Below are 25,433 nucleotides of genomic sequence, written 5' to 3'. Positions count from 1 at the left end.
TATCTTTCTTGGCCTGCCTGCTTGCATACTTGCAGTCTCATCTTGTCATCTCATGATTCCCCAGTGTTTGCGTTTGTCAATGCTGGCTCCGGATTGTTCTCTGAATGATGTCGAATTTTTCCTTAAAATTATTGAGTTTTGTACTGATTGAATTGTATAATTTTATATCAAAATTGATAAATTGTTAGATACGAAAATAGGGGTAAAACACAAATATCAAAATAAAACCGGAGTAAAAACGCACGGGCAAAGTTGTCCTTTTTATAAAAGTTAACACCGTTAGGTGGATTTAACAGAACATGGGTAAAGCCTCTCTTTGTTTTGAAAGAGCCGGAGTAAAATCATAAAGTTAAAAAAACGAGGATAAAATCACCAATTCGCTTCAAAATAGAGGTAGAAATGCTTAAGCCCTTACTCCGGACCTCAATGGTGATTTTACCCTCACCAATTTAATATAAGGTTTCAACTAAATAAATCCATATTGAAGATACACATAAGTGTCAGGGAACAAACTACGGTTATGGATGAAAAAACAAACATATATATATGTAATTGATTAGTTTGTCGCAACTAGACAAAGTTTAGAGAATATTTATATACATATTGTGTTAGAAACGAACAACGAACAAAGAGAAAAATGTCCAAACTAATATAAATAATTAATACGTTGCTCCTACTACAATTGGATAACTATAGTGCAATGCTACTACTCCTTAGCATAGAGGTAACATTCCACAGACGTACTTGAGCATGGTTGAAGACTCATACGTATCTTCAGATGTTTCTATTTCTATCGACACAGCTCTAATTCACATACCAAATTGTTGATTGGGTAATACAAAATGCGCATGGTAGTAGTAGTATCATAATAGTAGCGACACATAGAAACCGAAAATTCAAGCACTTCTCAATCGATTTAAATAGCATTTGCCGAACTTAAAATGCCATAAGCCTAGTACTATAGCCACATAGGCTAGCATGCATGTATATATGCTGGCATGCTGCAGGCCTCTATGCTCCAACCTTCACCCTCAGCTCATCAAGAATCGATGGGAATTGTTGCACCAGCTGAATGAAACCTAACACTGCCTTCTTGAAATTCTTCTCCTCCGCAATAGTCAATGCACTTCTTTTTCAGCTGCGGGGAGTTATATGTTTCATCCCACAGCATTCCAGCACACAAAATCTTGAGGCGATCCAACGCGAACCGGTCCAATGCAAGTGCCAAAACATTGTCATCCGCCAGGTAGTCCCCAATCTCGTCATCGGCAGGACAAGCACACGCAAGGTGATGGATGACATGTCGGCTTCCACCATGGAGCCCAGGAGTTGCGCCTTGAGACCGGCGAGCGGGCGGCAAGCACAACCTGGTGAGCAAGGTACTTGCAAATCACCTTACAGGCGGAGCAGGCAAAAATACGGTTCAATACAGTATCGCATCACAAACATATATCACAGGTAAGAACACTTTTCTTGGAGAATTTTGCCAGATTGAAAATGCCAAAGTTAGTTTCTTCTTAGAATTTGCTATTGGAAAATGATAAATCCTTTGCTTGTGGCGATGAAGATAGTTGGCCAATTCTTGAGGATCCAACAATGCTTCTTGGCATATTCAGGAAACAAACATACGTCAATAAAAAAACGATAATGCCTGACAAGAAACAACTGAACAAGCAAAGCACAGTGATAACCTCTCGTTTAGTAGATGTCACATTCTCAATGTTGCATTTCGTGAGGTCGGTACAACAGAAGGTGCAGTTGCAGCCAGGATAGCTAGAGCTTCCTTTGTCTCCTCTCTGAGTTTTTGCGCTTCTTAGCTTCACTCAGATCACGAAGAAACTGATTCACAATGATATGATCCCATTTTCTTTTTTTTATTGAAAGAATCCAACTCATAAGAAATATTCTGGACAACCTTGAGTATCAAATCTTATGCAAGATATAAGACGAACTGAAATTTCGATTCAGAAAGCTGAAGAAATATAAACACATGTAAGCAGTTCATTTTAGCACTACGAAGACTAATTATTAAGATAGTACTGCAGCAGCAAGGGAATTAATAAAGCGGACAACAACCAAAACCATCTTGTATGGCTGCATAAGGAATAATAATGTACATGACAAATAAAAACTTACCATATCCCTGCTTCATAGAAATAACACTGTCGAGTAGCCTGGATTGTAAATAAACTATTTCCCCTTCTATTTCATCATCAGGTGAATGCTTGAGAGTATCTGATGATTTTGCTTTACAGACTTGATCCAGGGCAGCTTTATCTGCTAATTCCCAAGTTTTGCTGATGAACCACCAAGGTCCTCATCATGAATAGAGCAAGATAACTCTTCTACTCAAATTGGAAGAAAATAAAGTAGATTTTTAGATGTGAAAAAAAGAAAGGCAGTGGATTCTGTTTAATTGACAGGAAGGAGGCAGCAGGAATTTACCATGATAACCATTTTTCTGTATTAGTTTGCTCCAAGTTATTACTCCACAAACCTTGCAACCTTTTCTCAATGACAGGATAAATATAGCAGCAGTAACCATCCATGCTACATGGGGAAAAAGCAGGATTAATTTATTTATCCATTCAAATGAAACACTGCCTGTAATAATGTGTGAGAAGGTCCCAGTGTATCAAAGTAACTAAAGCCTGTGTACACACATGCCTGTAATGGAGAGAGGAAGAGGGGAAAGGAAGGGGGAGGAGGAGAGTGGAGAGAGAGACATCGGGATTGGGTGTAGGCATACGTGAGCAAATGCTGGCCAGAAGTCTGATTTACATCAGGATCAGGACATCTATGAAAGTCATTTTGAACTAAATCACCCTTATTAGCATTGTCATTTCCTGGAAAATGATGATCAATCGATGAAATGGCTTCCTCCTGTCCTGACTGAAGTGTGGCAGTGGTTAAGTTCTTACTTTCACTCCTAAGCAATGTACCTGTTCATAAATACCAGAAGAATCAACAAGTCTATAAAATTAATGAAATTGAGGCTTCATTGCTCTGGAGTAGTTTAATCTTCAAAAAGGGATAATCATATGCTCGACTCCCAAGTTTTTTTAAAAAGAAAAAAGAAACAGAAAAGGCAGGTTGCACGCCCAACACTACCAAGAAACTTCTAAAGCAAGTATATCAAAACGGTACATCACAGTTAGCACTGGCACACTAATAAACAATAGCATCATATCTAAGGGCATGTTGGTTTCTGCTGATGCTTTTCAAAAACCGGCTTTTAAATGATGTCACTGCTTCTAGAAAACCTGTTTCTTGAAATGTATAATATATGTAATACCCCTCAGATTATCATCCCTTAGAACTTAGAAGTCAACATAAGTTCCTACACCAGCTTCTAGCTTCTAAATTTCTAATAAAAATAAAGTGTTGCTTCCCAAAAGCCGATTTCAAAAGCTAGCTGTTTGCTTCAGCTTTCTGCTTCTGAGGCAAAAGGCAGAAGCTGGCTGAAACAAACAGAGCCTAAGTATCACACATTAGATATCATTTTATACAGGCTGTACACAGTAATGAAAATTGGCAAATGTTAGCTTATTCAGTCATGACCTGTTGAAAAAAAAAGAGAATAGAACTGCTATAATATTGAGCATTGTAGCTACAAGAGAGATAAATATCACCCAGAATAAATGGTAAAGCCTAATTTCATATCAGGAAGCATACTATGGGTGTGTTTGGTTCAGCTGTGTGCCATAAATATTAATGAGGAGTATTTAAAGTTGGGATTTGCTAAAATTCAGGTGCCTGAATTTTAACTTTCTTTCAGACAACGGTTATAGCATAAATTTTTATGTTAAAATTACAGTTTTAGTTCGTTGCAATTTGTATAGATATAATGTGCAATTTTCGGGTTCGAGAATAAACAAAACCACAAACCTGACAAAATTTAATTTGTGTTAGCACAAAAACAATTAACAATTTACAATTTATTTCTATAGTTAGACAAGGACAAAATTTTAATAATATATTATAATACAAAAAACAATTAATAAATCACAAGAGGGCAGATGATGTGATAACCAAAAGAGGCAAGAAACAGGTTTCTACTAGCCACTGCAGGTAGCAACGTCGCCTGACAGACTAAAATAATCAGGCACCCGATGGATAGGAATTGTGTTTAAAGTATTCTACAGTATCTAAAATCATTTCATGACATGGAATACTACTCTTTGTTTTAGCTTCATCTGCAAGACACGTGCACAATTACTAGCAAACAAGAACTTAGGCACAATCTATCAGGACACAGTTACAGACTACAGAGGCAAACACTTCTTGTTAGATCCATCAGCGTATAAAAGAACCGTGCAAAATACAAACATAAGCACTAAACAGGAAGTTTGTTTTTTAAAAAAAATTACTGAAGTAGACATTACTCGGGAGGAGGAAGATGTTAGTTTGGAAGGTCAAGTAGTGCCTAGGAAGGATACCTTTCGATATTTAGGATCAATGCTAAAGAGGGACGGGGATATTGATGAAGATGTTAGCCATAGAATCAAAGCAGGGTGGATGAAGTGGCGGCAAGCGTCTGGTGTCCTATGTGACAAAAGGGTACCACAGAAGCTAAAAGGCAAGTTTTATAGGACGGCGATTAGACCTGCTATGTTGTATGGTGCAGAATGTTGGCCTACGAAAAGACGACATGTTCAACAGCTAAATGTCGCGGAAATGCGTATGTTGCGTTGGATATGCGGTCATACAAGAAGGGATCGAGTTCGGAACGATGATATACGTGAGAGATTAGGGGTAGCGCCAATTGAAGAAAAGCTTGTCCAACACCGGTAGAGATGGTTTGGACATGTGCAACGGAGACCTCCAGTTGCACCGGTGCGTAGTGGAATCCTAAGTCAGGATAGTAACGTGAAGAGAGACAGAGGAAGACCGAAGTTGACTTGGGTAGAGGCAATAAAAGGAGACTTGAAAGGATGGAATATACCCAAAAACTTAGCCTTAGATAGGAGTGCTTGGAAGACAGCTATTCACGTGCCTGAACCTTGATCGCTTCTGATGGGTTTCAACTCTAACCTACCTCAACTTGTTTGGGACTTAAAGGCTTTGTTGTTGTTGTTGTACTGAAGTAGACATTACACGCTGGAGGGATTGTCAGGGAAAGAAGAACATGATTGCCTAAAATTACCAAGTTAAACATACTGACTCACCATCCAGTAAAGCACTCACCACAGCCAAAGTCAGCTACCACTTTGCCAGTTATGTCATCAAAACTATTCTCTACCTGGTTGTTTATCAAATCAACATGAATATGATAAAGCTAAGTAGTAAGCATCAAATCGTAAGCAGTAGAATTTCAGTATCTGATTACCACTTGCACCAGAACGACACAACCATAGAGAAGGAATAATCTACTCAAACTAGTTGTACCGAAAGCTTTTGCATACACTTTTACAAGACTAACAGCCAAGCAAAACATTACCAAATGTTGAATTATAGATTGATATACAGACCAATAAGAATTGGAATATTCCCAAGTTTGGGCTTCAATGGAATCATGAACAAAATGGAAGAAAGAGCTATGTTGTTCCAGTTTTTAGGCAACAAGCATTTTGATAAAATATGTTGATTAACCACAGAAGAAGGACCTACACATGGTTTTTATTGACTTAGAGAAGGCTTATGATAAAATACCAAGAAATGTTATGTGGTGAGCTTTGGACAAACATAAAGTCCCAATGAAGTACGTCGGGCTCATTAAGGGCATGTATAACAATGTTGTGACTAGTGTTCAAACAAGTGATGGAGACACGGATGACTTCCCGATTAGGATAGGACTACATCAAGGGTCAACTTTGAGCCCTTATCTGTTTGCTTTAGTGATGGATGAGGTCACAAAGGACATACAAGGGGACATCCCTTGGTGTATGCTTTTCGCGGACGATGTAGTGCTAGTTGATGAAAGTCGGATAGGAGTGAATCAAAAACTGAAGTTATGGCGGGAAACTTTGGAGTCCAAAAGTTTTAGACTCAGTAGAACTAAAACTGAGTATATGAGATGTGACTTCGGCACTACTACTCGGGAGGAGGAAAATATTAGTTTGGAAGGTCAAGTAGTGCCTAGGAAGGATACCTTTCGATATTTAGGATCAATGCTACAGAGAGACAGGGATATTGATGAAGATGTTAGGCATAGAATCAAAGCAGGGTGTGATGGGTACAGGCCCGATCTTCCGAGAGGTAGCCGGTAAGTTCGATTTGTGGAGATCTCGACGTTGGCGATCCGGCTTCAAATCAGACACGATTCGAACCCTGCAACCGTTACACCACTGCTCCGTTGGTTATCAACCAAGCACAACTTGATTGACCTCGCCAAAAAGGCTTTTCCTGCAAGCGAATCGAAGAGCACAAGCAAGAAGGTAAAACATGCAATCTGATATTGCAAATATGAATGACGCAAATATCAATAGAGGGTTCTAGAACTCGGTTCCAAAGGACTAATCGACACAGTGGAGGAGATCAAGAACGGGGGCCCTGGATCACTGTAAAAGGATTTGTCACCACAGTTACAATGAACGATTTAGTTTCTCGATGGAAAACTAAACTCTAAACAAAACCCAATTGTGTAGCAGCGGCGGCGGCTGTGTTTATAGTCTAAGACTCGACCTAGGGTTGGGGACGGCCAGGGGTTGGGCGCCCACAACTTGGGCTTAAGGCCCGACACGATACATGGCCAAGTTGGCCCAAATAGGTGACGCAGCACCTTGCCGTGGTCACACAGAATGATCCACGGACCTTCTGGAGCTGGGACCAGATCCAAAACGACGGCGTCGTCGTCCCCTTTCCAACGCATCCAAGAACGGCCCGTTTCGACGTCGTATGAGGAAGTTATGACCGAAACAGTGACGACGTGTCTGCTGAATCCGAGGGTGACGTGGCAGCTGAGTTGGGAACGAATTGCAACTTGGGGAAGACCATGGCGTCAGTGTGTCCAGCGTGGCGATGTCCTCATCAGGGTGGATGAAGTGACGCCAAGCATCTGGTTTTCTATGTGACAAAAGGGTACCACAGAAGCTAAAAGGTAAGTTTTATAGGACGACGATTAGACCTGCTATGTTGTATAGTGCAGAATGTTGGCATACGAAAAGACGACATGTTTAACAGATAAGTGTCGCGGAAATATGTATGTTGCGTTGGATTTGCAGTCATACAAGAAGGGATCGAGTTCGGAACGATGATATACGTGATAGATTAGGGGTAGCACCAATTGAAGAAAAACTTGTCTAACACCGGCTGAGATGGTTTGGACATGTCCAACGGAGACCTCCAGAGGCACCGGTGCGTAGTGGAATCCTAAGCCAGGATAGTAACGTGAAGAGAGATAGAGGAAGACCGAATTTGACTTGGGTAGAGGCAATAAAAGGAGACTTAAAACTCTAGCCTACCCCAACTTGTTTGGGACTTAAAGGCTTGTTGTTGTTGTTGTTATGGTATGAACAGCATACTCCACATGATCTGTGGGACCACTAACCATTATATCAGATGATCCAGATGAAATGGATGCTTTCAAAATGTTGATTAACCACAGAAAACAATTGCACACTGTGGGAAAGAATAGAAAATGAAATTTACCATCGGTCAGGCAGCTTCTCCTCTCAGTTCATTAACCACACTGCCAGAAGCCTCATGAATGTTATCAGTCACCATTGAATATGTCTCAGAGTCAATCCGACAATGTCTATTCTCCATAGCAGACAGCAACTGTGAACACAAATCCACATGGCCAGCTTTGAGCAAACCATCATTCAAAATTTTCCATGCAACTTCATTATGATTATAGTCCATTCCTAGTAAGTCACAGAACAGTGATTTAGCCTTGTCATAGTCCCCCTCATTACAGAGGCCTATAATAAGATAGTGGTAGGACTCGAGATGAGGCTGAAACCCAAATTCTATCATGTCGGTAACAAATGACATGGCCATTTCAAAGAGCTTGATATCACAACAACACTTGATAAGCATTGTGTATATCTCTTCATTGGGAGATATATTTTTTTCACGCATATGATCAAGAAGCACACATGCTTCTTCTAGACGTGTTGCTTTGCAGAATCCTGCAATGATAGAACTGTATGTCACTGCCGTAGGATTTAAGCCATGCTTCACCATCCTTTCAAGAAGCTGCCAAACTGTGTCCAGCTCAATCCAGTTCCACATGCCAGATGTGTCTACATAATGAGCATTAACCAAACTCATTTTTAGAAAATGCTTGAGCAAAAGCCAATAAGTCCAGTAATTTGGCTCACATGATGCATCTATCATGCGCTTCAGAGTAGAAAATGCACGATCCATATATCCCATATGCCCACAGCCATTAATGAATACATTATAGGTTACCACATCAGGTGCGACACCGTCTCTTTCCATTTCCCTAATTAGATGCTCAGCCTCCTCTATTCGACCTATCTTGCAGTCCGAGTTAATGAATACAGTATATGTGGTTGCACTAGGCTTATGTCCTGATGAAATCATTTCATTGAACATGCTCTTAGCATGGTCATGCTTCCCTTCTTTGATCATTTCACTGATAATTATTGTATAAGCAACAATGTTACACTTGACTCCACTTAGGGTCATCTGATCTAGTATAGACAAAGCTTCATTCAGCTTTTTTTGTTTACATAAAGCCTGCAACAGTACACTATATGTGTACGAATCTGCCTTACAACCCTCATTGACCATCTTCTCTATAAGGACGGCAGCAAAGTCAGTATTGCCTGCCTTGCTAAAACCATCAACTAAGGATGTATATGTCACCTCTGTGAGGACGACTCGCTTCCTGACAAGAAATGAATAAGCTTCTTCAGCTCTTCCAGACTTGCATAGTGCATCAGTTAGGACATTGTATGCTTGCTCATCAGGTGTCAAGCCATTCTGCTCCATCATTTCAAATAACCTGAAAGCATTATCAAATTCATGTTTTTTGCACTGGCCTTGAATCAGAGTAGTATAAGCGATAACACCCGGAGTTATCCCATCCTCTTGCATTTTAGTTACTAAAGCCATTGCCTTATGAAGCTTTTGATCCTGAATTAACCCATATATCAAAGAACTGTAAGTCCAGGCATTTGGACGGCAACCTTCATGTTCCATCAATTTGAAGACCTCTAGTGCAGCACCAACCTTCCCAACCTTGCAATACCCATCAATTATAGAGGTGTAGATGACAACATTAGGAGCTAAACCATATGCAAACATCTCGTTCAGCGTCTCTTTAGCCTCTTTTAATCTACACTTCTTGATGAGGACATTGATCAACACTCCATATGCCTGTAAATCAGGTTTGCAATTGCTTGATATCATGCAACTCTTTACCCTGAGTGCATCATCAATCCTTTCAGCCTTGCAATACCCATTAATGATGTTAGTGAATGTGATAACTGTAGGTGTGAAGCCCCTCGCAATAGCGCCATTCAGCAATTCTTCGGCTTCGTCTGGCTTCCCACCACATAGGCCATAAATCAGACTGTTGTATGTCCAGTCATCTGGATTACACCCATTTCGTTCCATCAGTGCCTTAATCCCCAATGCATCCTCCATCCTTCCTGACTTACAGTACCCATCAATCATTGCATTATACGTCCAAACACTTGGAACCACCCCTCTCAGAGGCATTTCATCAAGCAACCCCCTGGCATCATGAATCCTACCCTCCTTACAAAGACCTTTGATCAAGAGTGTATATGTGTGCAGGTTCAGGGAGCACCCATCTTGTACCATCATGAACAGAAGCACAAGTGCCTCCCGTACACACCGTGCTTCACAGAGCCCCTGAATCAAAATGGTGTAGGAGTACTCGTTCCTCCTGCAACCCATCAGCGGCATCATCATAAGCAGCCAGCAAGCCTTTCTCAAGTCACCTGTTCGGCAGTACCCCAGCAATAATGCATTACAAGTGTATGTATCCATCTCCATCCCAGACTCCCTCAACAGACGGAAATACCGGTGCGCTATGGTGAGACTGCCCTTCTTGCAGTATGCCATGATCATAGTGTTGTAAGTCACTGTGTCTGGCAACAATCCCTCCTGCACGAGGTGCGCGTACAACTTCCCCATATGCTCGGTCATGTCGAATCGCAACAGCGACCTGAGCGCCAAGTTGTAGCACTTTGGGGACAGCACGAGTCGCTTACCACCCACTCGACGGATTGCCTGAATTGCGTCGACGGCCTCGCGCATGTCCTCTGCGGTGCCGGAGCAGCTGATCATGGAGACGACGAGCTTGTCGTAGTTAGCGGGCGGGCGGCGGCGGGCGAGGAGCTGGAGCAGCGCGGCGTGGGAGGCGGCGGTGTGGTGGAACCCGGGGCGGCGTGCGACCCACTCGAAGAAGGCCAGAGCGGTGGCCGGGTCGAGAGGGGACACCGGGGTGCGGAAGAGTGCGGCCACGTGCGCGGCCGTCACGGAGGGGGCCAGCCGCTTGTAGGCGCGGCCCTTGTTCCAGCGGCGCGTGGAGATGACGCGGCCGAGCTCCGCGACGATGTCCGGGGTGGATGTGGAGGCGACGGCGGCGGCGGGGCGGGGAACGGGCGGGAGGCGGCGCATGGTGGCGGCGGCCTTTAGGGTTCAGGGTTCTGCGGGGCGTCGGCGACACGGAGGCGGCGGCCGCGGCGAAGCGGAACGAATGGCACGACTCTAATTCCTGTCGCTCTCTCTAATACTCCACGATATGCCATTATAAAACGGGTACGCTCAACCCCGTCGACCCCGTAGGATTCGGGTCTGGCGGTCGGCGGCCCCTTCCTCCCGCTGCGCCGTCGCCTCTATCCGCTCCCTCCTCTCCCCGTCTCCCGCCGCCCTCCCCTGCCGCTGTGGCGCCGTCGTCGCCTCCTCCCGCGACGCCCGAGAATCGATCTGTTGCGGCCGCTTCCCCGACGTCGAGGGGAGGACAGCTGCGCCATCTTCTCCACCACGCCGCGCCTGTCTTCACCTTCGCGTTCACGCAAGGAGGATGCCCTGCGGCTGGCCGGTGTGGATCTGAGGCCATCACTTCCTGAGCATCGCCCGACCCTGTTTGCACTCTGTCAACGGCCACCACCGTCAAGCCGTCACCGTCCGCACAGACCCGCCCGGTGAGCATTATTATTTGCCCAGACGAACCTCATCCTTTCTTGCATTTCATATCACTGGCTGATGACTACTCGGACATAATTTTATCTATTGTCAAATATGCAACTAGCTGCAGCTTACTTATTCATGCATCAGCATACACATACCTTCATAGATGAACGTAATTTTATCTATAATGGATTCGTACAAGCCAGGGCCTATATGACCAAATGCACTCCTACAGAGCATGATTATTTTAAGAATAGAGTTGAAATTACCAGCTTATGAACTGATGGGATGTCATGTGGGGCCTCCAGTACCGACGTCGGCCGTGCGTCCAGGAGCAGCAATCGCTGGCACCGAGTGGCTAGGCGTGGATTTAGGCATGCAGGCATGCAGATCGGCATGCAAGGATTGCTAGAATAAAGGAGTTTGTTTCCATTTGTTAGCAGGCCACGGGCCTATATAATTCATGTAATTGGCATTCTTTGGATTAAGAAAGAATGACCAACCCTAATCCTCTCTCTTCTTCCTAATCTCACCTCCTTCACCATTGGGCAGCCGGCCAACAACCCCGACGCCATTACCAATCAAGGCTACGAGCTCCGTAGCCGAGGACCCGCTGTCTTGGGCATCGACGCCCTTGACAACCTGGTATCACGATCCAGGCCTTCCTCTCCCAGCCGCCCACCATCGCCACCACCGTCGTCCCGCCCTTCCCCCACGCCGCACAGCCGCCATGAGCGATCCCAACGCCCTCCAAACCACCTTGAATGCCCTGGCCGCCTCCCTCAAGTCGCTGCAAGCCTCGGTGGAAGCCAACTCGCTGGCGATCCAGCACCTGCACGACACGCGACATCCGCCATCCTCGTCGTCCTCCAGCGAACACCATCAAGATCGGCCTCCACGATTCCAGAAATTGGACTTCCCCAAGTACGACGACAAGTCGGACCCTCTCATCTTCATCAACCGATGTGAATCCTACTTTCGCCAGCAACGTATCATTCCAGAGGAGCAAGTCTGGATGGCGTCCTACAACATGGACGACGACGCCCACCTCTGGTTCATGCAAATTCAGCAGGAAGAAGGCACTCCCTCGTGGAGCTCGGTGCCAAGCTCCTGAACCTCCGATTTGGGCCGCCGCTGCGCTCCAACCCCTTGGGCGAGTTGATGGCATGCAAGCGCACGGGCTCCGTCATCGACTACCAAGGTCGGTTCGAAGCTCTCCTGCCTCGCGCGGGCTACCTCACCGAGGACCAGAAGGTGCAGATCTTCACCACCGGGTTGCTGCCGCCCCTTAGCCTCGACGTCGAGCTCCACAACCCTCAGTCCCTCGCCGTCGCCATGAGCCTCGCCCGCAAGTTGGAGCTCCGCGATCAGTGTGCCGCGGCGGCCGCGCCACCACCACGCCCAGGGCGTGATCCCCAGAGGGGCATCCTACCGGCGCCACCGCCCCGTCTGGCGCTCCTAGCGCCCAATACGGCCCCCGCGCCAACGCCACAGCCGGTCACTGTCGAGGATCGCCAGGTCAAGCGCCTGTCGCAGGCAGAGATGGAGGAGCGCCGCCGCCTAGGCCTCTGCTTCAACTGCAACGAGAAGTTTGGGCGAGGCCACAACCGCGTCTGCCAACGCATCTTCCTCCTCGATTTGGCGACGGTCGAGGACGACACTGAATCGGAGACAGACGAGGCCACTTCAGCGGAGCCCCAGATCTCACTCCACGCCATCGCTGGCGTGTGCACCAGTGAAACCATGCAGATGCGTCTCACGATGGGCGGCACCTCCCTCCTCTCCCTGATCGACTCCGGCTCGCCGCACAACTTCATCGCCGAGGAGGCGGCCGCCCACGCCACGCTCCCGACCCTCACCCAGGGCCAACTGCGGGTCACAGTGGCAAATGGCAAGCGCGTCCAGTGCCCCGGCGTGTTCCGCAACGCGCCGTTCTCCATCAATGCGGAGGAGTTCACCGCGGATTTCTACGCCCTGCCGTTGGCTGGGTACGACGTCGTCCTGGGGACCCAGTGGCTGGCAACGCTGGGGCCAATTCTGTGGGATTTCGGCGCCCTCACCATGTCCTTCTGGCGTGGCGGCCGCCGGATGCGCTAGTGCGGCATGGCGGCTCCCGCAGGCTCTGCGATCCAGGCCTGCATCGGCGCCGATCTCCTCACCGCCATCCTCGAGGAGTTTGCCCCTGTCTTCGCCGAGCCCTCCGGCATGCCTCCGGCAACGCACCCGCGACCACTGCATCAACCTTCTGCCGGGATCCGCCCCGGTGGCTGTCCGGCCGTACCGCTACCCCGCCACGCACAAGGATGAATTGGAGCGCCAATGCGCCGCGATGATGGCCCAGGGCATCATTCGCCGCAGTTCCTCGGCGTTCTCGTCGCCGGTCCTCTTGGTCCGGAAGGCCGATGGCTCCTGGAGATTCTGCGTGGACTATCGTGCCCTGAACGCCATCACGATCAAGGATGCGTTCCCGATTCCGGTGGTCGACGAACTATTGGACGAGCTCCGCCACGCCCGCTTCTTCACCAAGCTCGACCTGCGCTCCGGTTACCACCAGGTTCGGATGCGCGCCGATGACGTCGCCAAGACCGCCTTCCGCACCCACGACGGCCTCTACGAATTCCTCGTCATGCCGTTCGGCCTCTGCAACGCGCCGGCGACGTTCCAGGCGCTCATGCACGACGTCCTGCGCCCTTTCATACGCCGCTTCGTCCTCGTCTTCTTCGACGACATCCTCATCTACAGCGAGTCATGGGTCGATCATCTTCGCCACGTGCGCGCCGTCCTCAGCACGCTCCAGCAACATCAGCTCTTCGTCAAGCGATCCAAGTGTGCGTTCGGGGTCGACTCGATTTCCTACCTCGGCCACATCATCTCCGCTGCGGGTGTCGCCGTGGATCCCGCCAAGGTCCAAGCAGTGGCCGACTGGCCGCAGCCTCGCTCGGCGCGGGCGGTCCGGGGCTTCCTCGGCCTGGCGGGGTACTACCGCAAGTTTGTCAGGGAATTTGGCACGATCGCCGCCCCCTGACAGCCCTCCTCCGCAAGGAAGGGTTCTCCTGGACGCCGGAAGCTGCTGCGGCTTTCGCCGCCCTCAAGACAGCCGTGACGACGGCGCCTGTTCTCGCCCTGCCAGACTTCAATCGCGCCTTCGTCGTCGAGTGCGACGCGTCCAGTTACGGGTTCGGCGCAGTGCTCCTCCAGGACCAGCACCCGCTGGCGTTCTTCAGCAGGCCGACCGTGCCACGCCATGCGTCTTTGGCGGCGTACGAACGTGAACTCATCGGCCTCGTCCTCACCATCCGCCATTGGAGGCCATACTTGTGGGGACGTCGTTTCGTGGTAAGGACTGACCATTTCAGTCTCAAGTTCCTCTTGGATCAGCGCTTGGCCACCATTCCACAGCACCACTGGGTGGGCAAGCTCCTCGGCTTCGACTTCTCCGTCGAGTACAAGGCGGGGAACACGAACACAGTCGCTGACGCCCTTTCTCGCCGCGACACGGAGGAGGCCATGGCCCTGGCTTTCTCGGGCCCCCGCTTCGACTACATCGACCGCCTCCGACAAGCTACGTCCACCGATCCGGCTCTGGTGGCGCTCAGGGACGAGCTGGCGGCGGATACACGCGTGTCTCCCTGGTCACTCCTCGACGGCCTCGTTGCATTCGAAGGCCGCCTCTACATCCCGCCGGCATCGCCACTGCTTCACGAGGTGCTCACCGCCGTCCACGACGACGGACACAAGGGTGTTCAGCGCACGCTCCATCGCCTCTGACGGGACTTCCACTCGCCCAACCTTCGCAAGACGGCGCAAGATCACATTCGCGCCTGCGCCACCTACCAGCGGTACAAGTCCGAGCACCTGCACCCCGCTGGTCTCCTTCTACCGCTGCCCGTCCCGACGGCAGTCTGGACGGATATCGGCCTCGACTTCATCGAGGTGCTCCCGCGCGTGGGCGGCAAGTCTGTCATCCTAACGGTGGTGGACCGCTTCAGCAAGTACTGCCACTTCATCCCCATCGCGCACCCGTACACGTCGGAGTCGGTGGCCCAGACATTCTTCGCAGAGATTGTACGTCTCCATGGCATCCCGCAGTCTATGGTCTCCGACCGAGATCCCATCTTCACGTCGGCATTCTGGCGCGAACTCATGCGGCTCACGGGCACCAAGCTCCACATGACGTCGGCGTTCCACCCGCAATCAGACGGACAGACAGAGACCGCGAACAAGATCATCGTCATGTACCTCCGCTGCCTCACCGGTGATGGTCCTCGGCAATGGGTACGTTGGCTCCCATGGGCCGAGTTCATCTACAACACGGCGCTCAAGGACACGCCCTTCAAGATCGTCTACGGCCGTGACCCGCCCACGATCCGCTCCTACGAGCCCGGCGACACCAGGGTTGTAGCCGTGGCCAAGTCCATGGCGGAACGTGACGAGCTGCTCGCCGACGTCCGCTACCGGCTTCAGCAGGCTCAGGCGGTGTACAAGGCCTACTACGACAAGCACCATAGGGAGGTCCACTACGCCGTCGGCGACTGGGTCTGGCTCCGCCTCCGTCAGCGTGCCGTAGCGTCCCTCCAAGCTCCGACAACGGGCAAACTTAAACCCCGCTTCTACGGGCCATACCGCGTCGCCGCTGTCATCAACGACGTCGCCTACCGGCTGGAGCTGCCGGATCGCGCCCGCCTTCACGACGTCTTCCACGTCGGTCTCCTGAAGAAGTTCGTCGGCACGCCCCTGACGTCGCCACCGGCCCTACCGCCGATTCACCACGGAGCGGCGGTCCCGGAGCCCGACTGCGTCACGCGCGCTCGCCTTGCCCATGGCGTTCGCCAGCTGCTCGTTCACTGGAAGGGCGAACCCGCTTCATCAGCATCGTGGGAAGACCTCGACAGCTTCGTCGCCCGCTACCCCACGTTCCCGCTCGAGGACGAGCTGCTCGTCGAGGGGGGGAGAGATGTCATGTTGGGCCTCCAGTACCGACGTCGGCCGCGCGTCCAGGAGCAGCAATCACCGGCACCGAGTGGCTAGGTGTGGATTTAGGCATGCAGATCGGCATGCAAGGATTGCTAGAATAAAGGAGTTTGTTTCCATTTGTTAGCAGGCCACGGGCCTATATAATTCATGTAATTGGCACTCTTTGGATTAAGAAAGAATGACCAACACTAATCCTCTCTCTTCTTCCTAATCTCACCTCCTTCACCATTGGGCAGCCGGGCAACAACCCCGACGCCATTACCAGTCAAGGCTACGAGCTCCGTAGCCGAGGACCCGCTGTCTTGGGCATCGACGCCCTTGACATGGGACTAGTACATTCGACGATTATATACTACTTGTGATGGTCGTCAGTTCCTTTTTTCTAACTACTCATTGGCAATTCGCTATTATCAGGTTTGATCTTGGCCTTGTCCAAAAAGTCAGTGCCAGTAGCCCTGTCACCGCAAAATCAGAGTATGTTACGTTCTACAATTTGTTTTGCTTGTACAGTGACAACAATTAATTATCTGGAGGATTATTATTGTCACTACCATGCTAGTCTACTTTAATAATCCCACATATGGTATAGAAGTCTACTTTTATGTCTATTACTAACTGCGAAAATGTACTACTATCGACTAGTATTTAATTGTGCACTGCATCATAGACTCGTGAAAAACTTGAACATTTTGATTCCGTAGAATATACATACGGAAAACTTCTTCTATCAAAGACTTATACTTAAGGTGAACTCTGATTAGCTCTATTATCTGTCCTTATTGTACACAATTCAGCGCCTTGTTCCTTGCCTACAGTTTAATTTTGTTGCTTGTAGTAACTTTTAAGCTAAAAAATGGCCTAGAACTAAGGTGATACAAATTTGAAATAAACCAAAGTATGAGAGATTTAAAATGTATGTTAAACTACGAATGTGGATACCTTATGCTAAAACTGCCTACCATAATTTCAGACCCATTATTCAATTTATAAACCCTTTTGCTATTTAACAAACCTGAATTGAATTACCTTCTGTTTAAATAACATGAGCTTTCCTGCTCGCTGAGAGGTCATCGACCCTTGAGTACATAAATTTGCCATAACTGAAAACCATCATTGCAGGACCTGATGCATGGACCTTTCATCTCGAGTTACAATATCAACAATTAATAATTCTGCTGCCATTGTGAATCATCTGTTTTTGGTCTGCTAAGACGTTACTGCAGCAATATTGAATTGCCTCCATTTGACCATTTGTTCCTGTCACGTTTAAATTGATGAAGGTGAAAAAAGCCATAGTCTGTGACTGCTGCGGCTGGTTGCAGCTGCTGCTGGCTTGGCTATTGCAGCCAGCTTGCCGAACACCCCCGCATTCTTGGGCAGAGGGAGTACTCAAAACCCCGACTGCCGATGGATCTCCTCTCCGCTGCGTACGGCGCTACCTCCGACGACGAGGATGCTGCTGGCCCACCCTCCTCCGCGCCGGTTGCCACCGGGTCCGCCTCCTTCGCTCCACCTCCCCTGAAGCGGCCGCGGTGGGAATCTCACCAATACCTCCCTCCAACCCACTGCTTCCCACAACAGCCCCTGCTCAACGCAGCGACGCCGCTGGCATCTCCATCCAGTGGCAGGTACGTTTCCAAGAGGGAGCGTGCTCTCCTGGCTTCATCGCAGGCACATGTAGAATCCGGATCACCCCTGCCTCCGCGGACGAGTACGGAGTTTGATTGCGCAGGTGAGCTTTTTGGGCCCCCATTGCAGCAGATTGAAAGATGCTGATTATCCTAGCATAAAATTTGTCCTGGGTTGCTGGTTAGCTGCTCCCATGGGAAGACACCAGCTTCACCAGACTGCTTGCTGGGTTCAGGATAGTTTTATGTGATTAGTTCTGATAAATTGATTTGTAATAGTGTAGTGGATCCCAGGATGAATTTAATCTTCCATGATTAGATGTCTGAAATGGTTTAAACTGTTTGAAGAACAATGTTCAGGGGTCTTGGATAAAGGCTGATAAAAAGCTTGTTTCGTAATATCCAATTGTTGTGTGAGAAAACCGAAGTGCTTTGTTTCAAGGGTCCTGTTTTCTGTTATCATGATGATTTCACGAGGAACTAGTTTAGGGAGTGACACATCTGTACTTTAGTAGTATTTTTATATGTTGCTTGAGCAGCCCATTTTCTACCTTCTGTATTTCTGTAACAGTGAACATGTTGTTACAGATGGCTCTATCACCTATACAAATCTACGAGCTGACATTTTGCATTCCTTGCGATGCCAACCAAAGCCTGGACCAAGCACAAGTTTCCCTTTGAAGCTCTCAGTTTGTTTGAAGGGTCACACTAAGGCAATCAACTGTGTAGATTGGTCACCAAGTCATGGTTAGTAATTATTCTTACATAGTTCTGCTTCCATGATCTTTACTATTCTGTTTGACTTATGTTATTAATGAGTAAATGTTCTTAGATCTTTATGAGTTAGCCATTCTCTAGGGTCGTGCATTAGGATATTAAGAGAATGCAGAATTCTCCCTCTTCTAATCAAGACAATGCATTGGTTTTACAGCAGTCATGGGGATTTGGGGTATGCAATTTGAGATACAATAAGGTGGTTCAACATGATACGTTTCTCTACTTCTCTTATAGTAACCTGGAAACAAAGTGGGTGCCCGGTGCTGTGCTGGTATTGATGTTGTTACCAACATTAAAATTGAAACTGGCAGAGTATTATCTATAAATTTTGGCTATGAGAAGTTTTTTTCCTCTATTCTACAAGAAAATGGCAATATTAGACGTTGCACTGGGTTGTCCTTCCACCATACAAACATGGATTTCTCTACTAACATGTTTGACATGTTCTTCTGGCATTCTCAGTGTTCTCAACAATCTGGCTACTAGCCCTAGTAGATTAGCACTGAGCCATCTAAACTCACAGTACGAATGATGATGCTATGAAGGTACACGGTAACATTGTAAGTCTAAGAAAACTACAAAAGGTTGTCATGTAGGGAATTTTCACCTTTTTGCTTTTGAATGCTTATATTAACTCTTTAGAGAAGGCTATCAGGACTGAACTGACCATTCTGAAATTCTGATCTTATGCAAACCAAGAAGGCTAGGGTTCGTGAGAGAAAGACACGGGATTTCAACCAAGTTAAGTGCATTAAGGATGAAAGGGAGCATCTCTTGGTAAAGGAGGATGAGATCCGACATTGATGGCAAGAGTATTTTGACAAATTGTTCAATGGTGAGAATATGGACACAACCTTTCAGTTAGATGACTCTTTTGATGACACCAATAGGCGCTTTGTGCGGAGAATCCAAGAATCTGAGGTCAGAGAGGCGTTGAAAAGGATGAAAGGAGGTAAGGCGATGGGACCGGATGGTATCCCAATCGAGGTGTGGAGATGCCTCGGGGACATAGCTGTAGTATGGTTAACCAAGCTGTTCAACCATATTTTTCGATCGAACAAGATGCCTGATGAGTGGAGGAGAAGTATATTGGTACCGATCTACAAGAATAAAGGGGATATTCAAAGTTGTACAAATTACCGGGGAATTAAGTTGATGAGCCATACTATGAAGCTATGGGAGAGAGTTATCGAGCATCGTTTGAGAGCAATAACACGGGTCTCTATGAACCAATTTGGTTTCATGTCCGGAAGGTCAACCATGGAAGCCATTTTCTTAATAAGACAAGTTATGGAGCGGTATAGGGAGAAGAAGAAGGACCTACACATGGTTTTTATTGACTTGGAGAAGGCTTATGATAAAATACCAAGGAATGTTATGTGGTGGGCTTTGGACAAACATAAAGTCCCAACGAAGTATGTTGGGCTCATTAAGGACATGTACAGCAATGTTGTGACTAGAGTTCGAACAAGTGATGGAGACACGGATGACTTCCCGATTACGATAGGACTACATCAAGGGTCAGCTTTGAGCCCTTATTTGTTTGCTTTAGTGATGGATGAGGTCACAAGGGACATACAAGGGGACATCCCTTGGTGTATGCTTTTCGCGGACGATGTAGTGCTAGTTGATGAAAGCCGGACAGGAGTGAATCAGAAACTGGAGTTATGGCGGGAGACTTTGGAGTCCAAAGGTTTTAGACTTAGTAGAACTAAAACTGAGTATATGAGATGTGACTTCGGCACTACTACTCGGGAGGAGGAAGATGTTAGTTTGGAAGGTCAAGTAGTGCCTAGGAAGGATACCTTTCGATATTTAGGATCAATGCTACAGAGAGACGGGGATATTGATGAAGATGTTAGCCATAGAATCAAAGCAGGGTGGATGAAGTGGCGGCAAGCGTCTGGTGTCCTATGTGACAAAAGGGTACCACAGAAGCTAAAAGGCAAGTTTTATAGGACGGCGATTAGACCTGCTATGTTGTATGGTGCAGAATGTTGGCCTACGAAAAGACGACATATTCAACAGCTAAGTGTCGCGGAAATGCGTATGTTGCGTTGGATTTGCGGTCATACAAGAAGGGATCGAGTTCGGAACGATGATATTCGTGAGAGATTAGGGGTAGCGCCAACTGAAGAAAAGCTTGTCCAACACCGGTTGAGATGGTTTGGACATGTGCAACGGAGACCTCCAGATGCACCGGTGCGTAGTGGAATCCTAAGTCAGGATAGTAACGTGAAGAGAGGCAGAGGAAGACCGAAGTTGACTTGGGTAGAGGCAATAAAAGGAGACTTGAAAGGATGGAATATACCCAAAGACTTAGCCTTAGATAGGAGTCCTTGGAAGACAGCTATTCACGTGCCTGAACCTTGATTGCTTCTGTTGGGTTTCAACTCTAGCCTACCCCAACTTGTTTGGGACTTAAAGGCTTTGTTGTTGTTGTTGTTGTTGTATGCAAACCAAGATATATCACCTCCACTGTCCCCTTGATCTTCACCTTCGATTTTGTACTTCTAATCTTCTATGGAAATGCTTACAATCCATGTTTCTTGGTAATTTGATGTCAAATAGGGATGCTTTTGAAATATTACATTTGGCAGAATTTTCCTTGTTATTCTTCGTGCTTCACTTTTAACTAACACTATTAATAATATGGTGCACATGTCGATTTGATAGTAAGTACCAATGCCTGAGATGAGTTGTTTCATAGAATCACCAGCTTCAAATTTTGTTGGTTGGTTAATTGAGATATTGCTTTTGACATACAGTACAAAATACCCATGATGATTTTGCATGGCTTTTATTTAAATTAGTCTCACTCAATAGACATTCACAAAGAAAAATATCTGCAGGGCATCTTCTTGCTTCTGCTGGAATGGATCACATGGTTCATGTATGGAACGTATGGGACAAAGGGAATACCACTGCTCGTGTTTTGAAACATCACACTGCTGCTGTAAAGGATGTAAGGTGGTCCCTTCATAGGCCCTTTTTACTTTCTGGAGGTCTTGATTGTTCCGTACAGCTAGTTGATGTTGTTGAGGGAAAAGTAATGAAAGTATTCAAGGAGGATCAAGCTGTGGAGGTTATCAAGTTCAATCCAAGCAACCCCGATATCTTCCTATCTGGTGGGTCCAAGGGTTCCCTTAGACTCTGGGATATTCGATGTGGCCTGGTAACAAAAGAATTTCATAGAAACCTTGGAACCATCCTTGACATTGACTTCAGTGCTGATGGGAGACAATTTATCTCTTCAACTGACACAACCAGAAGCAATATTAGTGAGAACACTATAATTGTTTGGGATGTCATGCGACAAGTTCCTTTATCTAACCAGGTAATAGGCGTATAGCTCTATATTAGTCCGTAAGTGTATGTGGTTCTGATGCCATCTTTGTTAGTACCTTATGAACATGTTGCTTCTATTTGCATGCAGTCAACATGTGGTACAACACTTTAAAAAAAGGTCAAAATTTGAAACCTGGTTAGTTTTGTTATATCAGCCCTGTTAGAGATTATATTTTTACAATTTCCACTTGGATATATCTGTTGTGATATGTAGAAGTTGAACATAGTATTTCAGCATATTCATGAGAGAAGTAAAACCCGTCTAATCATGCTGCAGCACTAATGGGACTGGAGCATTGTATCAGAACATATTCTAGAAACCATCATAAGTTGTGACCGTATGTTGCACTGAAGTTCTAATTTAGCAGTTTGTTTGTATAGATTTACAAGTTGCTCACTGTTGAATATCTGTTCTGCCAATTCTTGAAAAAAAATGGATTTACAATTCTTTGTTTCATAACCCATGCTGTATCTGCTGAAGTAGGTCCCCCAAATTACCAACATGATTAGTCTATTACTGTTAGTTCCATATTATATCTGTGCCTTTGTAGTACTATCTCCTTTCAGTTTTATTTAAAGTTGGCAAATCTCTGTGGTCAAACATTATCAGAACATCAACATATTTAAAATTGTCAAAGTTGGATATATGAAAATGCCATTACTATATTTGTTGTTAAATTTAATTTTAAACTAAATTTTACAAGTCACAATGTTGTAAAGTTACAGATAATTAACAATCAAAGTCACATTTTGAAGACTGAAATGTAAAATTTTATCTTACCCTAATATTAAACCATGAAGAGTTTTGGTCCTTTTCTTGTTTTTTTCTTTTTTTCTTTCTTTTCTTTTTTTATAGATAAACATCACGCTCAATTTCTATGTTTGGTCAGTTTCTTGTTTTTTTTTTTACTTTTTTTTATAGGTGAACATCACGCTCTAGTCTATTTCTTCCGTCGTTAGTCCAGGGAGCGTATTTTTCAGTAACAGGGATTGGCCTCCTACCAGCAGGATGGAAGTTAACAGAATTCACCATTTGTATATCACAGGTTTATACTGAAGCATTCACATGCCCATGTGTAAGATACCACCCACGTGAAGCATCTTTTGTTGCACAATCCAATGGGAACTACATTGCTATTTTTTCAGCAAGGCCGCCCTTCAAGCTGAACAAGTATATGCGGTTTGAAGGACATGGGGTGTGGGGTTTCCCTGTAAAGTGCAACTTTTCCCTCAGAGGAAGAGAACTAGCATCTGGTTCGTCCGATGGATGTATTTACTTTTACGATTACAAGTCGGCAAGGCTTTTAAGGAAAATAGAAGCCTTCAAAGAAGCATGCACTGATGTTGCTTACCACCCAGTAATGCCTAATGTGATTGCTTCTTGTAGCTGGACTGGTGAAATATCTGTCTTTGAGTGACATGATATAATGCTTGGTACGGAAGTAAAGTTGAGTGTTACATGGCAAAGTTTTTCGTCTGAGGATATTATAGACACAAACAACTCCCTGAGCGAGTTACAGAATACAGTATATATTTGTGTTAGCGGTTCTGAACTTCTGATGCTCCTCAGACGAGAATAACTTCCAAGGTTGAGTTGTTTGTGTCTATATCCCCATGGGTCTCTTTAAATAGTGTTAAGTGAACCGCTAGTATAAATATATGATTTATAGTGGTCGTTGACTTAGCACTACCGCCAGTGTAAAAAAGAAAAATTGATTTTACACTGTTATCTTAAGTGACCACCGATGTAAATCGAATATTTACACTAGCAATTTTCTTAAGGGTACCGTTGGTGTATAAACATTTAAACTGTGGGTTTTCTTATTGTGCCACATGTACAAATTACACTATAAATACCCTTTCCTTCCCGACTAGAACTGTATAGGCTAAGGGCCTGTTTAGTTGGGCTCTTGGCTTTGGCTTTTGGCCTCAAAAGCCAAAAGTTCAACCAAAGGGGCTGTTTTTTTTTAGAAGCAGCTGCTTTTCCGTAATACATTTTTAAAAGCTGGTTTCATCCTGCTTTTGGCTTTTGGCTTTCTGCTTTTTAAAATTGGTGGAATAAAAAGCTCTTCTATAGTTGTTTTAAGAGAGATAAAGATAGAAGGTATATTTTATACTTGTTTAACTAAACAGCTTTCAACTTTTCTACAGCTCACAGCCCATAACAGTTTTCTCACAGCCTACAACAGCTTTTTTCCACAGCCACAGCTCAACCAAACACACCCTAAGCCACCTTCCATTTTTTGTGTCCTTGAGGTCCAAAAATTGCAAAATATAAGATCCAAACGCACCCCAAGTTTATAAAATAACGATGTAGAATAACTTAGCATGGATTCCTCTTAAACACGCATGATGGTGTTGGAGCTCGTCCTAGTGTTGATACGCTTGTGAGAATTCCAGGGACGAAAGCGTTGCACCCTACATGTTTATATAGGCCAAGAAAATACCTTTAGCGTGGTTTATAAGTTGTACCAAGATTGCTTGACCAGTCAGAAAAGTCTAGATTCTATTTACAAAGAAATCATCTCTCTAAAAGTACAACAATACATTGTACATCTCTCTATCCTAAACCGATTCAGAGTCATCATGGATATTACATGGTATTTGAGATACACATCTTAACAACACTAGCAAATGCAATCGTTGAGGTGGTTGTGGGATTGTGCATGGAATGAACCACCATGCGGCCATAAAGGTAGCCATTAAGGTGTTGTTTGGTTCGCACATTTCGGGGTGTGATCCGATCACGGCGCCAACGGATTGCGTTGCTTGTTGTTTGTTTAGCGTACGGTGCGATCGATTGCCGCGGGACAAACCTTCAACGAGCGGATTACGCCCGCATGTGAGAAGAAAACTACCCCCGATGGATTACCCCAGCTGGAACCAAACAAAAAAAAAGAAAACTGCCCCCGATGCATTGCCTGTTCGGTTGGTTGGTTCGTATTGTTGCTGGTTCGTGAAGAAGTACTGCTGGCTGGTTTGTGTGAGAGAAAAATATTGTTCCGGCTGAAAATTTACGATCATTTACGACAAGCCACAACCAAACGAACAGGCTGTGATTCCCTTCCCGTTGCTGCCCTGGAACCGTTACATTTACGTTAACGTTGCCTTTGTTGATCCAAACAGCACCTAAGTCTTTTGCACCAAGTTCAATGGCCTATAGAACATCCCCATAATGGCAAAATAGATAGAGAGTACAATTTTTGATTATGTACTTTGGGCTTGAGCTCACAAATGCAGTTCTCTCAGCCATTCCCACCTTCCACTTGAGTGCCCTATCTTTATCTTAAGGAGTTTTTAAGCAAATTGAAAAGTATAGGAAACATTATTGCTTGTGGAGATGTGTTGACATAAATTCAAAAAAGCCTCCAAAGGCTGCTTGGGAAATGGTCTGTCTGCCGAAGATTGAGGGAGATTTAGGAGTCATCAATTTGAAAAGGCACAATGAAGCTCTCCCAGATGAAAAATCTAGATAAATTCTTCAACAATAAGGACATACCTTGGGTCTCTTTAATTTGGGGAAAGTATTATGGAAATGGAAGACTCCCAAGTAACATCACAAAAGGCTCCTTCTGGTGGAGGGACATCCTAAAGTTGCTGGACTATTTCAAATATATTTCCCCTATTCAAGTT

At 46.0% G+C, this 25,433-nt stretch overlaps 2 protein-coding genes across 7 annotated transcripts; one reads left to right on the top strand and one right to left on the bottom strand.

The window, feature by feature from the left end:
- Positions 1–641: 641 nt before the first annotated feature.
- LOC136508646 (pentatricopeptide repeat-containing protein At5g65560-like) lies at positions 642–10,575 on the bottom strand. 4 transcript variants are annotated; one of them, XM_066503382.1, is made up of 6 exons: positions 7,591–10,575; positions 2,750–2,942; positions 2,446–2,550; positions 2,137–2,345; positions 1,692–1,972; positions 642–1,602 (listed from the first exon to the last, which is right to left on the bottom strand). In XM_066503382.1, the coding sequence occupies exon 1, from the start codon at positions 10,558–10,560 to the stop codon at positions 7,597–7,599; it is 2,964 nt and encodes a 987-aa protein (XP_066359479.1). In that variant the 5' UTR covers positions 10,561–10,575; the 3' UTR covers positions 642–1,602; positions 1,692–1,972; positions 2,137–2,345; positions 2,446–2,550; positions 2,750–2,942; positions 7,591–7,596. The 4 variants fall into 4 exon arrangements, with proteins under 4 accessions (XP_066359479.1, XP_066359478.1, XP_066359477.1 ...); XM_066503381.1 differs by having other exon boundaries at positions 642–1,599; XM_066503380.1 differs by having other exon boundaries at positions 642–1,972.
- A 121-nt stretch (positions 10,576–10,696) lies between these two features.
- LOC136508647 (uncharacterized) lies at positions 10,697–23,522 on the top strand. 3 transcript variants are annotated; one of them, XM_066503386.1, is made up of 7 exons: positions 10,697–11,087; positions 16,462–16,521; positions 17,328–17,579; positions 17,670–17,779; positions 18,264–18,422; positions 21,305–21,789; positions 22,847–23,522. In XM_066503386.1, the coding sequence occupies exons 3-7, from the start codon at positions 17,455–17,457 to the stop codon at positions 23,216–23,218; spliced, it is 1,251 nt and encodes a 416-aa protein (XP_066359483.1). In that variant the 5' UTR covers positions 10,697–11,087; positions 16,462–16,521; positions 17,328–17,454; the 3' UTR covers positions 23,219–23,522. The 3 variants fall into 3 exon arrangements, with proteins under 3 accessions (XP_066359483.1, XP_066359481.1, XP_066359482.1); XM_066503384.1 differs by having other exon boundaries at positions 10,698–11,087; positions 17,328–17,779; positions 22,847–23,521; XM_066503385.1 differs by lacking the exon at positions 16,462–16,521 and having other exon boundaries at positions 10,698–11,087; positions 17,328–17,779; positions 22,847–23,521.
- Positions 23,523–25,433: the final 1,911 nt, after the last annotated feature.

Source organism: Miscanthus floridulus, chromosome 15, assembly GCF_019320115.1.
Source record: "Miscanthus floridulus cultivar M001 chromosome 15, ASM1932011v1, whole genome shotgun sequence".
NCBI lineage: Eukaryota > Viridiplantae > Streptophyta > Magnoliopsida > Poales > Poaceae > Miscanthus > Miscanthus floridulus.
This window is presented reverse-complemented; position numbering and strand designations above follow the sequence as displayed.

Coding starts and splice junctions, on each gene's coding strand:
- LOC136508647 (XM_066503385.1), top strand. CDS start 17,455: ATGGATCTCCTCTCCGCTGCGTACGGCGCTACCTCCGACGACGAGGAT. Junction 17,780..18,263: donor TACGGAGTTTGATTGCGCAG/GTGAGCTTTTTG, acceptor ATGTTGTTACAG/ATGGCTCTATCACCTATACA. Junction 21,790..22,846: donor AAGTTCCTTTATCTAACCAG/GTAATAGGCGTA, acceptor TGTATATCACAG/GTTTATACTGAAGCATTCAC.
- LOC136508646 (XM_066503380.1), bottom strand. CDS start 10,560: ATGCGCCGCCTCCCGCCCGTTCCCCGCCCCGCCGCCGCCGTCGCCTCC.